We start from the raw sequence: 15,180 nt of genomic DNA, 5'->3' as shown, positions 1-15,180 counted from the left end.
ACAATTACTTTTACTTTTTTTGCCCTTTAGAATTATCTGGTTTACACTGTTTGTTATGTGTATGGTCCACGACTTTACCATATAAGGCAAGCATGTGCCTTTGCTCCCCCTCAAAGTTTAATTGACAGGATTAAGGTGAAATTAAAATGAAAGGGAATTTCTCCTGGTGTTTTGTTTGCTTTTGAACAGCTGGGTAGATTAGGCAGTGGAGGTGAATATTACAGCTGGGTAGATTAGGCAGTGGAGGTAGATACTACAGCTGGGTAGATTAGGCAGTGGAGGTGAATATTACAGCTGGGTAGATTAGGCAGTGGAGAAGCTGATTGGAGTTCATGTTCTAGAGCAGCTTCTCCATCCTGATGAGACTAGAGGTATTAAAGGGAGAGAGGTGAGAAACAACAGACCTCTGTGGGAAATCCTTTGCCTTCATTTCATTGTATAAACTGTCCTAGTGGAAGTCATTTTAAGTCTCACCAACTAAGCAAGGCCAGTAACTCTAGACTATTTATCTGTGGCCCTTTATTTACACTCCTTGGTTGTTGTTCTCTGCTGTAAAGTTTGTAAAGACTTTTCAGTATCCCTAGATTTATAGTCAGAAAATATAACCATTGGATGTTTTACCTTTTTCTTACCTTTATGAGTGGGACAGAGGCCCAGCCCTGTCCAGCTGCTGTGCTTCTTATCCTCGGGAAGAAGCTCTCTTTAAATCTTGTGCTTTGGGGCAATTGTGTGCGGCCATGCTGACAGTCCTCATGTTCTGCATTTACCAAAGGCTAGCCATGCCCTTTCAAGCTCCAGGTTGCTGCTTGCTTGAAAGAGTGTCCCACCTCCTGCATGCTTGCACAGACAGGTTCTACTTGGTGACTGTCTAGAAATGAAGTATTTGCAATATCTGCAGAGCTGTTTGGGAGTTTGTTTGTTTGTTTGTTTGTTTGCTTGTCTGTTTTTGTCTCAAAAAGAAGAACTTTTTGGCTTCCTGCCCAGATTCATTCAGGAAAACATTAAAGAACAAATGACTTCCACCTAGTAACAGATTTATACATGTCACCATCACTTCATGTTTTTCTTTTGTTTTCTGTTTCCCCAGATGCTTTTCTGGGGGAAGTTTTGTTTTCTTTAGCTCGTGTGTAACCTTTGTCCTTTCTTATTACTCTTCTCTTTTTTTGTGGGTTTGCTCTATCTTTTGGTGTTTTGGGGATTTTGTTTTGTTCTGTTTTGGTCTTTTCTTTCTTCTTTCTTTTTTCATTTTTATTTTCTGAATCCATCTCCTGGTTCCTCGTTCCCTGCATGCCACTAACTATTTTCATTAGATATTAATTGATTTGTGAATTCAGGCTGAATTGCATCATCAGCAGATGGCGGATCCAGACCTGTTGGAAGAGTCCTCATCACTCTTGGAGCCAAACGAGATGGGAAGAGGCGCACCTTTACGACTTGGGTAAGCAGCACTTCAGCCTTTGTGGATCTGTGTTCTTCTCTGCTAATCAAAAGAGCAGTAAGTGCTACCTGCATGCATGTAATCCCACCCCTAGGTGGGCAGAAGCAGGAAGACCATACATGTGAGGCTAGCCTGGGCTACAGTGAGTTCCTATTTAATGCATAGCCTGGAAACATAGATCAGCGGTAGACCTGGCCCTGGGTTTAATCTGAGGCAGGGTGTGTGTGTGTGTGTGTGTGTGTGTGTAGAATCATGAGTCTAGGAGCCACTTTGTTCTGAGACACAGAGCTTTCCCTAGATTTGTCTGGATTTTCTGGCAATCCTCTGATGTGTCCAGAGATGATGTCAGGAAGAAGGGAGTAGCAGACAGCCCTCTTGACACCACAGCCCATAGTCTCCTGTGCAGTGTACAATCTTTCCTCTTTCCCGTTTACTGTCCTGCTTTGTCCTAAGTCTCCCAGCCTGGAGTTCCCAACCTGACTCTTCTCCCCACAGCTTCGTGGCTGGTGTGATTAACCGGGAGAGGATCCCAACCTTTGAGCGCATGCTTTGGCGAGTGTGCCGAGGGAATGTGTTCCTGAGACAGGCTGAAATCGAAAACCCGCTGGAGGATCCTGTGACTGTAAGACAAGGAAATTGTGTCTTGTGGAGTAGGTCTAGCCCAGAGCAGTCGCACAGCATTGTGTTCCCTAGATCTGCCCTTCATTAAAGGAGACCTCACTTGAACAACCCTTGAAAGCTTACTCCCCTCTTTCTAACTTAGCTCTTTACATGTCCACACATATGTAGACACAGCATACACATATTTACCCATGTAAGGTCTTTTTTGCATGTTTTTCTCAATTATTCTAAACCTTAGCTTTTATATAATTATTGTATTAATCTGAGCTGGAAAAAATGGCCTTTATGAAAATTAACATAAAATCAAGATACCTCATTCCAAATCTGGTAATATTGTGTATAAAAAGGTAGATTTCCTAAACTTTAATCTTTATAAGCAGATGAAAACTTTACTCTCAAAATCTTATCTGCTTGTTTCTTGGGAGAATCAGAAACTTAATTTAAGCATAGATACATGCATGATTTGAGTGATCTCACCCACCCAGCTCTTTAGAAAGTAGGAATCATCTGATGTCTTGCCACTGGACACAGGCAAGACAGCGCATAGCAACGTCTACATGGCATGGGTTCAGATGCACCATGGGGACTGCATGTCATTCTTGCCTGAGTGTTAGTTAGAAGCCTATAGCTCGCTTACCTTACGAATGTCTTAAGGTTTTTTGTTCTAAGAGAAATTTAACTTGGAAATCTTTCAGCTCTGGTGGGAGCACTCTGTGGCTTTTGCCCCCTCACTGAGAAGGAGCTTGGTGACAGTGTAAATGCTTCAGTCTTGGGGTGCACTTTTTCAGGCTGCCTTGGGTTGTGGAAGCATTATAATCTGTAGCCATGTCTAATATGGAGCCCCTCTCAGGGGTGTTCAGTCAAGTTTCCTCTTCACAGTAGAAAGATTATCTTATCAAAAAGACAGGAAAGCAAGGCACGATACCTCTAGCTGAGCAGCTGTGCCAAGAATGGGCCCCAGTTTAGCCAGGAGAGCTAGGGATTGATTGTCTGGTATCTAACTTTCTTCCCTCTTTATCTCGTGGTAGCCATCTTAAGTCGCCGTTTTCTTTTATAAAAGCAGTGCACACTCTGTATGTGAGGTGTTATGGGCAGCCTGAGGAATGGAATCTTGGTAAATAGCTCCCACGCATATTTTTTCTGATTTTTTTCCTCACTGCCCTTGTACTTGAGGTGTGAGCTTGGCGTTCAGGGTTGTCTCCCTTCTTGTTCCACACTAACTGTACTAACTTAGTACAGTTCTTGAGATTCAACACCGCTGTTTTTGCCAGTGACTTGGTGCCTTGCATTCAGTCAGCTCTGTTTATCTGGGTCTTTCTAAGCACAGGAATAGACAGGCTTCCTTCTGTTTCCTCTGTGCCTTTGTCATCCTGGAAACACAGGAGTTCAAGTAGAACTGGAGAAACAGGCTCCCATCTGCTGATCATCCCCTCAGCTTCTCTCTCTGGTTAGATCTGAAAGCAGGAAGGGATTTGTGAATCTGGGGCTACAGGGCAGGTAGCCTCCAAACGAAGCTTAAGAGATGGAGTACCGCTAAAGCACGGAAGGCCGTGTCCTTAAAGGTTCGTTCTGATGCCACCCAAGTTTAATTGTTCTAGAACTTTAAAGCTAGGCCTGTCAGCCCAGCACTCAGGAGCCTGGGGCTAGGACTGCTGTGAGTTCAAGGTCAGTCTAAGCTACAGTGACCACCAGGCCAGCCTGAGCTGCAGTGTAGACTGTCTCAAAGGAAGTTTTCACCCATAGTGAGAGTTCTGAACTCTTGGTTTTCCTTCTGGGGCCCAGGGCGACTACGTGCACAAGTCCGTGTTCATCATTTTTTTCCAAGGTGATCAGCTGAAAAACAGGGTCAAGAAAATCTGTGAAGGGTAAGAGATGTTACCTGCAACCAAGAGGCACAGCTGTGATGTCTGCTAAAGGCTCAGAAAAGTGAAGCCTGCAGATCCCTCAGTTCTGCTCTCACTGGGAATGACATTAGGAGTATTTGAAACCATCAGATGTAGCTCAGGTTTCACTTTATGTACTTTTCAAGTATCAGAAGGCCAGCTCAGGGGCTAAGGTGCTCACTGCAAAAGCATACGGCCTGGAGCCTGGATCCCTAACACCACATAAGCGCCAGGTGTGCATGGCAGCTGTCATCCCTAGGCTCTTTGTGTGGGCGAACTCTAGGCTCAATTGAGACCCCCACCTAAATGACTCCTGGTGTCAACCGTGGGTCCCCAAGACATGCACATACACATGTGAATGTCCCTGCCCACACCCACACCCCCACACACATATATACACACACAAATGCATGCTACACACACATACTCATATCCCCACCCAAAAACCCAGCAAAGTCCTAATTCCTTTATTCAGGGACCATGGGTTTGCATGCCAACATAGTGCCACAGACATTGTATAAACGTTCTGGTATTCTGGCTATGGACAGAAATTTTACCATGTCATTTTTCTCTAGTAACTTCTAATAAAAATTGTTTTTTAAATTATTTTTTCAACATTCTTTTGTAAAGATTTGTTTATTTTGTGTTTATGAGTGTTTTGCCTGAATGTGTTATGTGCACCCCATGCATGCCTGGTGCCTTTGGAGGCCATCAGAAGAGTGTCAGATCCCCTAGAACTGGAATTACAGGCAGGTGTGACCCACCACTCTGGTATTGGGAACTGAACCTGGGTCCTCTGAAAGAGGAGCCTGTGCTCACATCTGCTGAGCAATCTTTCCAGCCCCTTATTATTTTTTTGATCTCAAAATTCTTTCATAGCTGTAGAGAATGTCAACACTGCTCAGCATTATTGCTGTATGCAGGCCACTTCACATGAGTGAATAATGTTCATTACCACACCAGGCCAGTCTGGCTGTGCTTATCCTGTAGTAAGCTAGGATTATTTTCCAAGGGGATTTGCATGGACTGCACTGAGAAACCTCAGTGTTCCTAAAGCTGTTCCTGTACTCTCCAGGTTCCGAGCCTCCCTCTATCCCTGCCCTGAGACTCCACAGGAGAGGAAAGAAATGGCTTCCGGAGTCAATACCAGGATCGACGACCTCCAAATGGTACAGGGGGACCATGGGAATCGGACTTTGTGACCTACTACGGTAGTGAGCTGGTCTCCTCCCTTAAACCCTTGACAGTTTGTTGAGGCACCTGTAGCAGTTGGATACCAAAAAAAGAAATGTGTGTGGGTAGGAAGTACCCCTGGGGACTGGCAAAAGTCTCAGGATAGGAGTGTTAAAAATAGCATTAGTCATCCTCCAACAAGAAAGGAATGCTAAGCCTCTGGAATCCTTATTGGTTAAAGAGCAGTCCGTTCCCCTCCACTTCATGAATCTGAGATGGTTTTTTACAATAATACATTTTTCTTTAAATGTGCTGCATTAAGAAAAAGAAAAGTCAAGCAACCCAAAGTTTATGTAAAGCCAACTCCATCCTCACACACTCTTCCCAGCAGCCCCTGCCAACTCCATCCTCACTCACTCTTCCCAGCAGCCCCTGTCAACTCCATCCTCACACACTCTTCCCAGCAGCCCCTGTAACAGCACGATATGTCCTCTGGTTACCTTTGATCTGAACCACATGGTCCAGTCAAAGAGCCTGGAGGTGACTCTTGAACCCAATAAGAGGACTGTTAGATTTTTATCAATTTTCAATGCAAAAGTCATGCACACTGTAGTTCTGAAGGCTTCTAAGGGAAGAGCTTTGATTTGTGCTTATTCGGAAGGAAAAGCTGACCAGGGCTTGTTACTTCAGGAAAGAAAGAGTGCGGTAGTTGTTTGTTTTCCTTAAAACATTAACAAATACACCCCCCTCATCCCAAGGCAGTTCTTTGTAGCAGTGGCATTGTCACAGATAGTGGATGGCTCTTGTTTCCCCTCTAGCCTCTGCTGTATTGGACCCACCAGCTTGACTGGCTGCTGGTGAGATATACTTACCCATTTAACCATGGGAAAGACAGAAGGTTGATGTGTGTAAAGAACTGTTGTTGGGTAGTATAAGCTATTTTAACCCATCCTGGTGTCTATGTCATACTCTTTCTAGGTTTATGGGTAAGTTTAAAGAGAATGTGGAGGAGCCATTGTGAATGACTAGAATTTGATTTTTTAAAAGTTCAGCTAGGGGCCAACATGATGACTTAGCAGATAAAGGCATTTGACACCAAACTCAACATCTCCCCATCACACACTGTGACACAGCATGCTTATACATGCACACACACACACACTCACACACACACACACATACACACACATACATACACACACACACACTCACACACATACACACACACACACACACACACATAGTTTTTTTGGAAAGTTTAAAAAAAAAAATGTCCAGGGGCTGAAGAGATGGCTCAGCAGTTAAGAGCACTGGCTATTCTTCCAGACATCCTGAGTTCAATTCCCAGTATCCACGTGGTGGCTCACAACCATCTGTAATGGGATCAGATGCCCTCTTCAGGTGTGTCTAAAGAGAGCAACAGTGTACTCACATACATAAAAATAAATAAGTTAATCTTAAAAAAAAAAAAAAAAGAAGTCTAGCTATAGAAAAATTTTCAAGGCCGGGCGTGGTGGTGCACGCCTTTAATCCCAGCACTCGGGAGGCAGAAGCAGGCAGATTTCTGAGTTCGAGGCCAGCCTGGTCTACAGAGTGAGTTCCAGGACAGCCAGGGCTATACAGAGAAACCCTGTCTCGAAAAACCAAAAAAAAAAAAAAAAGAAGAAAAATTTTCAAAGGGATCGAAAAGCAAGGAGAAAGAGGAAAGGAAATAAAACTAAAGGCTTTCAAATTCAGGCATTATTCAGATTGAGTATTAAGAAATTTTAGTATTATTTTTTATTTATTTTTGTTTATTTTTTTTTCAAGACAGAATTTTTCTGTGTAGTCCTGGTTGTCCTGGAACTCCCTCTGTAGACCAGGCATGCCTCAAACTCAGAGATCTGTCTCTCTCTGCATCCTGAGTGCTGGGATAAGAGGTGTGCCCCACCACTGCCTGGCAGCTTCAGGTTCTCAGCCTTACTCTATCCCTGTGTCTTTCTAAAAGAAAGTGGAAAGAATTATGAAACAGTCACAACTAGCAGGAGAGAAATGAGTGTGACACACTCCTAAAGTGACACGGTTTCCAAGCATGGTGGCATTTAAAAAAAAAACCCTACAGAAGTCACCTCCTTTGTGCAAGACAGTTTTTCAGGGATCAGCTGCTGCCCCGTGACTGGAGGCTTTTCCTTTATGTAGTTTGTTTTTTTTGTTTGTTTGTTTGTTTTTGGTTTTTTTTTTTTTTGGTTTTTCGAGACAGGGTTTCTCTGTATAGCCCTGGCTGTCCTGGAACTCACTTTGTAGACCAGGCTGGCCTCGAACTCAGAAATCCACCTGCCTCTGCCTCCCGAGTGCTGGGATTAAAGGTGTGCGCCACCACGCCCGGCTCCTTTATGTAGTTAACATGAAACTCTTTCCTTTTCAAAGAATTTACAATATCTTTTCAAAGCTTTAAGAGATTCTCACACAGGAGTGTGAGAGTGGGTCGTTGGCACAGTTCCTTACAATTGGGAACAGTGGGCTTAGCTTCATTTTGTAAAATTACATCTTTATTCCATTGTATTGACTAGATACACATGTGCTTGCACATCATGGCACACAGGTGGAGGTCAGAGGACAGCCTGTGAGATCCCTATCCCCTCCCACCTGGGGATGGTCCTCAGCTTCTCAGGCTTGGGGGCAAGCACCCTTACCTGCCAAGCTCTCCGTCGCACCAGCTCCTTAGTTTCCTATAACTACCAATGTCTTCCATATTTGATGATAAACAAGACACGGGAATGTAGACTGTCCCTGTGTCTTCCTCTAAGGGCGTCTGTACCGATTTTTAAAGGGCCAACACACAAGCTGTCTCCTCCTACACCAGGTAGCACCTGGACCTGTTGTCGCTCACTGTCCACTGGTCCTTTTTTTTTTTTTTCTTTTTAAGATTTATTTGTATTATTTTTAGTTATATGTGTGTATGCATGTTTATGTGGTGATGTGAGTGCATGTGCCTTTGGAGACCAGAGACATTTGCGTGGGATCCCCTGGGGCTGGAGTGATAGGTGGTTTAGAGCCACCCTCTCATGGGTGCTGGGAACTGAACTCTGGCCCCCTGGAAGAGCAGCAGCAGCAGCAGCAGGAGCAGCAGCAGGAGCTCTGAACTGTGAGCCATCTTGCCAACCCCTAGAAAGTCACTGACCTTAATGCAAGCAAAGCCAGGGGTCTTTCTGTGTTGTGCCTAGGATTAGTGGTAAGATTGAATATTGAGAAAAAAACCAAAACTAAACTAAAAAATATTTTCCTGTTTGTCATCAGCTTGGAGCTACATGAAAATAGTTATAATCAGAACCCATTTTCCTTCTTTTATTTTTATTTTATTTTATTTTATTTTTTGTAGTGGTGCTAGAAATTGAACTTAGAGCCTCATGCATGCTGGACAATTTCCTCTACTACTGAGTTATTTTCTCCACCCCAGAACTCAAATTTTATGAGCTAGAGACACAATTCCGTGGTAGCATGCTTTCATAGCATGTACAAGGCCCCAGGCTCCATCCCTAGCCCTGTGAGAACTCACATTTCTTGCAGTTTGACCCCCCACAACCCTAAACCTACAGAACCCCAAATAATACACCTTGCTAGGGGAAGAATAAGGTTGTTTCCTGGCGATCCTTTCTAGAAAGCAATGCCAGTTTGCATCCTGCCCTATGATGGAAGACTTGTGTTGGAAGATCCCCTCCCCTTCTCCTCCCTCTCCCAAAAGGTTCTGAATCAGACGGAGGACCACCGCCAGAGGGTTCTGCAGGCAGCTGCTAAGAACATCCGGGTCTGGTTCATCAAGGTGCGGAAGATGAAGGCTATCTACCATACCCTGAACCTGTGCAATATAGATGTGACCCAGAAGTGCCTGATCGCAGAAGTCTGGTGCCCTGTCACTGACCTGGACTCCATCCAGTTTGCACTACGAAGAGGCACGGTGAGTCTCCAGCTAGCAGTGAACCTGGCGAGCCTCCTACCACTCAATTTCATTTTTATGACAGTTTCACCTTCAGAGTCCTTTAATGTGTTCTTCCACCCTGAGAGTATGCTCTATCTATCGTCTGGAGGACTGGCCTTCTTTTCCAGGGCGGAACCTGCAGCTCAATGCTATGAAGGGATTTGGTCATGGCTGTGATTCCTCAGGACAGACCGTGCTGGAGCGTTAGCTCCCTGGCTCGCTCTCTCTTGGTAGTTACAGCAGCCTGCTTTCTAAGACACTGACCTCAGTAAGCCAGGGAGGGTGTATACATGCATATGTATGTATGTATATATGCACATATATATGTGTGTAGGGCAAGGTTCTCACCCTTCCTACAGCTGCAGCCCTTTAGTACAGTTTCTCATGTTGTCATGATCCTCAATCATAAAACTATTTTCATTGCTACTTCATAACTGTAATTTTGCTACTGTATTGAGTGGTAATGTAAATATCCAATATGCAGGATATCTGATATAAGACCCCTGGAAAAGGGTGGCTCAAACCCCAAAAGAAGTCTTGACCCCCAGGTTGTAGAGGGAGGGTGGACTTATTTCTCACTTATGTGACTAGAAAAGGCATCAGGAAAAGGTGGGGTTTGGTATAACAAGGGCTGTAGCTCAGGCCCTGGGCTTGGTCCCCAGAGCTGAAAACAAATGAGTAAACATCGAAAGGGTGACATGTGATCACGAGCCGGATGGCACAGTGGGGACATACTCGGGAAACCGTATGGACAGGGCAGGGGAGGCAGCTGAGTTGGGAGATTGTGTGTCTTGCAAGTACAAAGCCCCGGTATTTTTGTTTGTATGTTTTGCTCTTCAAGACAGGGTTTCCCAGTGTAGCCTCTGCTGTCTTGGCAATCCTGTAGACAAAGCTGGCCTTGAACTCAGAGCTCCACCCACCTCTGCCTCCTGAACACTGCCAGTCCTTGCTAGCTGAAGCCCTAGTTTAGCCTCCAGTGCTGCATAAGCCAGGATGATGGCATATCCTTGTAATTCCAGTACTTGGGAAATAACAGCAAGGGGGATCAGGAGGTCAGGTCCTCCTTGGCTATCTAGTAAGTTTGGGACCAGCCTGGGCTACACGAGACCTTGTCTTTTTTTTTTTTAAGATTTATTTATTTTTATTATATATAAGTACACTGTAGCTGTCTTCAGACACTCCATAAGAGGGAGTCAGATCTCATTACGGATGGTTGTGAGCCACCATGTGGTTGCTGGGATTTGAACTTTGGACCTTCAGAAGAGCAGTCGGGTGCTCTTACCCACTGAGCCATCTCACAAGCCCAAGACCTTGTCTTAACATACAAAACCTCCCCAAACAAGAGGAAAATCACTGCAGATAGCAGCCAGAAATACAGTGCTGTAGTTAGTGCACCGTGTTAGGCAAGAGCAGGGTTTCTAATGGTTCATCTGGAAGAGCAGCAGCTAAAAGTGCGTCCAGCAGATTGAATGCAGTTATGAGTGACTTTTCAAAGGTCACAGGATTTATAACTCACTCTGGGAGGTTAGAGAGGCCGTGAGTTATGTAGCTGTGATCAAAGCAGATTCAAAAGCATGACCAGCAGACCATGAAGAGCCAAGAAATCCTGAGGGTTGGTGGCCAGTCACGAGGCCACTGTGAACATAGAGTTGTCATTGATGAGGGCTGTGGGCAGGACTTGACAAAACCTGATGGATTTGTGAGACATTCTCAAGGGAAAAATGAATACATTATCTATCATCTATCTATCCATCCATCCATCCATTTTAAAGTACAATAATGAGATTAAAAATGGTTCTTAGGCACCAAAGCTGTGTGTCTCAGGTGATTAAAGTTCATAGGAGCCGGAGCCCAGCAGGAGGGCCTTCTTAGGGGAGGATAGCGGGTTGAGCTGCAGTCACACCAAGGCCCTGAATAGAAATCTGTGAGAAAATATCAAGCAGACAGTAGGACTAAACTAAAGAGATTGGAGTGTTAGCAGGTGTGGAGGCACCTCAGGGGACCTCAGAGGTGACCCCTGAGAGAGGAGTCCCCAGAGCCCTGCAGTGTTGCTGGGTGGGCAGAGGAAGAGCTGGTGTGTGGTCAGTGGTTTCATGAGCATCTTAGCGGAACCCCAGGCCTTCAGGAAGGAAGAGTAGGTGGGGAGCAGGGCAGAGAGTGTGGTCTGCTTTCTCTGGTCTCGAACTCTCGAATTCAAGGGCTCCTTCCCCCTCAGCCTCCTGGGTACACCACTGCCTGGCTTACATTTTTTCCCACCATAACGATGTGCTTTCTAAGAATTCATTAAAGCTCACTTTTTATTTTTTATTTATTTATTTGCCTGCAGATAGCCACCCTGATTGCTTTATTTATTACTGTTTTCAATTGTTGAAGTCATTTCTCACTATGTAGCTCAAACTGGCCTTGGGATGTCCAGGCCTCGTGGCGCGCTGGGGATCTCAGGCATGAACCACCATGGCGGGCTCCAAGACTTAACCGAAATCTTCTGTTGTCAGTTTTAGATCTAGTCCCAGTTTTCCCAAAGACTGAGAAAAACATGAAATAATCTTGATTTTTCTTAGTTTAATTGGAATGGATGTATATAAAAAATTACATGTTCTATATGTGCAGAGTGAATGATAATGCACAGCTGCATTATCATACATATTATTGTGTATGCACAGCTGCACAGCCATGAGGACAACCCAGTTCTCACATGTTGGTAATGTTCCCCCAGGAACACAGCGGGTCCACTGTCCCCTCCATTCTGAACAGGATGCAGACAAACCAGACACCCCCGACATATAACAAAACCAACAAGTTCACGCACGGCTTCCAGAACATAGTGGATGCTTATGGGATCGGCACTTACCGGGAGATTAACCCAGGTAAAAACATTTGATGTTTTCCCCCAGCAGGTGCGTCTGGACCTCAGCCTTAGGAGAGCTATGAGTGCAGCCCAGCAAGAAATCACAACCTTATTTAATGTTTTAAGAGCTTTTGTGTGTGTATGTGTGTGTGTGCAGTTCCCTAATGCAAACTTTGTAAACAACATTATGTCACAGGGTCAAGAGACTAGATATGTCTATCACTTCATTTGATTCTTTTAATATTTTAAACTGTTTTTGTTGTGGTGTTGTGTTGTTTTGAAACAAGGTCCCATCATTTATCCCTGGCTAGCCTGGAATTTACTCTTGTAGACCAGGTTGCCTTCCAAGACACAGAGATCTGCCTGCACCTGCTTCCTAGAGCTAGGATTAAATGCATGTGCCACCATGCCTGGCTAGTATTTCAGTTTTAGACTCTGTGAGACAGCTGTTTTAAAGATGTAAAGATGGCCAGACTTGAGTTGGAGTGTAAATCCTATGAAATGTGCCCACTGGACACGAGCAGCTCCATCACTGAATAGTGCTTCACTGTGAGCTCCTTAGTAGATGCTGTGTGCGTCCTCAGTGCTACAAAACACCTGGCATCTCAAAAGAGTAACATCACTGGGAATGGTGGTACACACCTTTGATCCTAGCACTTTGGAGGCAGAGGCAGGCAGATCTCTTTAGTTCAAGGCCAGCCTGGTCTACAGAGCAAGTTCTAAGCCAGACAGGGCTACACAGTGAAACCCTGTCTCAAAAAACCCAACCAAACACACACTTGGCTTTGGGGGACTGCTTTAAACATACTTTTTTTTCAAGTTGCCTTCTATTCTAGAATGACTTCTTAGTTTCCCTGTCCTGGAGCTAGACAAAAAACACAGCAATAAGAACTGTTTTCAGCACAAGTCAGGGAGTCTCCTGTGTTGAGTTAATTATCGATTCAAGAGTCGGAGCATTCAACTTTAGCCTGCAGCTCAGAAATGGTTGCTGCACAGAGAGGCAACAGCTGGTCTAGCCCAGAGCAGAGTCCCGAGGCTGAAGGAAGGGAAGAGAACAACATGTTAGTGTTGTCAGGGCTCTGTTTCCCTTCATCCTCTCAGTGTGAAGTGCCAGCTGTAGCATGCAGCTGTCAGCTGTATTGTGGGGTGTGGATCTCACTGTGACAGTTTTCCTGAGAGAGGGTCTATTCATGCAGCATGCAGGAATAAGCATCCCACATCAGCCTCGGAGTGCAGACAGGAACGAGGCATGTGGGGACTCGGTGCCTTTACTTACCTCGTGCCTTTCCCTCTGACTCCTTTGTAGCTCCGTACACTGTCATCACCTTCCCCTTTCTGTTTGCTGTGATGTTCGGAGATTTTGGGCACGGCATTTTGATGACACTGTTTGCTGTGTGGATGGTGTTGAGGGAGAGCCGGATTCTCTCCCAGAAGCACGAGAATGAGGTACTGTTCCGGTGACCCCTGCACTGGACTGGGTGGTGAGGTCTCTGCAGCATTCATGATGATAGCAATGATCAGAAGGTCCATGAAGTTACCAAAAGGGAATAGGAAGTTGTTTGAATATTGAAGAAGCCATGTACTGAGCCAGTGGATTTAGTTTAGCATTCTTCTTATTTCACTTGTGGTTCTGGGGGTAATCCTTGATGTCACTGGGGCTGGGCTGGTACTCTGACATTGAGCTACTTCTCCAGCCATCTCAGCCTTATATTTTGGTTGTTGGTTGAAGCTTTCAGAGCCAGAATGGGGTGGGCTGCTGTGTGGTTGGTGTAAGGAGCATTGTCACAAGGGATGCTGCCACACTTCATCTTTATAACCCCTTTCCTCTGGCTCCCAGATGTTTAGCATGGTGTTCAGTGGCCGCTACATTATTCTTCTGATGGGACTGTTCTCCATCTACACTGGACTCATCTACAATGACTGTTTTTCCAAGTCCCTGAATATCTTTGGGTCATCGTGGAGTGTACGACCAATGTTCACTCAAGGGAACTGGACGTAAGTTGCAGAAGCCAAAAGCCAAAGCTAATTCCTTGTATGTTCAGCTCTGACTTGTAGGGCCAGCGGTAAACTAACACCCGGTAGGAAGTAGTTGAAAATGTTTGGTTCAGAAGGACATATTGTCTCCTCTTATTTATACTCCAGTCTATGAAGGGCTTTATGATTGGCTCAGCAAATAGCAAGGATCTGAGCCTATAAATTAATGTAATCTATCTTCTTATTGACTTGTAAATTAAAAGCAAGTTACCTAAATGCCCTACTTAGTTATGTATTAGTGCTTAATTTTTCTTTTTTTTTTTTAAGATTTTTTTTTCTATTTATATAAGTACACTGTAGCTATCTTCAGACACACACTAGAAGAATGCATCGGATCCCATTACAGATGGTTGTGAGCCACCATGTGGGTGCTGGGAATTGAACTCAGGACCTCTGGAAGGAAGAGCTGTCAGTGTTCTTAACTTCTGAGCCATCTCTCCAACCCTTAATTTTTCTTTATGTTTGATTCCCTGTTGTTCTTAACTACGAATTCCTCTTTTCTGTGTGTGTGTGTGTGTGTGTGTGTTGACTGTGTAGAGATGCAGGCAGGTGTTGTAAAGGCCCAAGGGTGACGCTGGTTGTCTTCCTAACTGACACATGGAGGCTTCAGGATCTCTTCCTGAACCTGGGGCTTGCCATCAGCCAGGCTGGTTAGATAGCTTGTTTGTCTCTGCTTCCCATAAGGGCTGCTACACCTGCCTGGCTTTTATGCAGGTTCTGGGGATCCAAACTTTGGTCTTCATGCTTCCCAGGCAAGCACACTCCCCCCAGCCATCTCCCTAGCCCCTAGTTTCTTTATTTTCACTGAGGAATGGAGATAGCTGTAGTCGTTTCTCTTATGCTTACTTTTTAGTTTCCTCTTCTCAATCACAAATAAATGTGGCTTTTCTAACACAATAGGGAAGAGACGCTTCTGGGGAGTTCTGTTCTCCAGTTGAACCCTGCGATCCCTGGAGTTTTTGGTGGCCCGTACCCGTTTGGCATTGATCCGGTAAGTGTGCCTCTTTCTGACATGCGGCTTTTCCCTAAAGATTGATGCTTGTTTGAGTACTAAGAATTGAACGGAAGGCCTTACGTATGCTAGACAAACGCTCTCTAGCTCTTGAGCTGTGTGCCAGCCCTCCGTTTGTTTTGTTTTGTTTCATTTTAAGATAAGTTCTCAGCAAGCTGTCTTTGAACTCACTCTAGCTCCAGCAGGACTTGAACTTTTTAATCTTCCTGCCTCTGC

The 15,180-nt window shown here is 44.8% G+C and overlaps 1 protein-coding gene across 11 annotated transcripts in view; it reads left to right on the top strand.

Annotated features, from left to right (window-relative positions):
• The window catches only part of Atp6v0a1 (ATPase H+ transporting V0 subunit a1), a 55,309-nt gene that overhangs the window by 15,977 nt on the left and 24,152 nt on the right, over positions 1 to 15,180 (top strand). For 4 of the 11 annotated variants that reach the window (XM_085829560.1, XM_029483303.2, XM_085829559.1 and 1 more), the window contains exons 6-14: positions 1,353 to 1,438; positions 1,934 to 2,060; positions 3,842 to 3,924; positions 5,018 to 5,111; positions 8,837 to 9,049; positions 11,787 to 11,937; positions 13,225 to 13,364; positions 13,756 to 13,913; positions 14,853 to 14,943. In XM_085829560.1, the coding sequence (XP_085685686.1) occupies positions 1,353 to 1,438; positions 1,934 to 2,060; positions 3,842 to 3,924; positions 5,018 to 5,111; positions 8,837 to 9,049; positions 11,787 to 11,937; positions 13,225 to 13,364; positions 13,756 to 13,913; positions 14,853 to 14,943 (1,143 nt within the window). Of the gene's footprint in view, positions 1 to 1,334; positions 1,439 to 1,933; positions 2,061 to 3,841; positions 3,925 to 5,017; positions 5,112 to 8,836; positions 9,050 to 11,786; positions 11,938 to 13,224; positions 13,365 to 13,755; positions 13,914 to 14,852; positions 14,944 to 15,180 lie in introns of all 11 variants that reach the window. The other 7 variants (XM_021177830.3, XM_029483302.2, XM_029483299.2 and 4 more) reach the window with 2 other exon arrangements.

This window comes from Mus caroli, unplaced genomic scaffold (assembly GCF_978045245.1).
Source record: "Mus caroli unplaced genomic scaffold, Mus_caroli_1 scaffold_13, whole genome shotgun sequence".
Lineage (NCBI taxonomy): Eukaryota > Metazoa > Chordata > Mammalia > Rodentia > Muridae > Mus > Mus caroli.
This window is presented reverse-complemented; position numbering and strand designations above follow the sequence as displayed.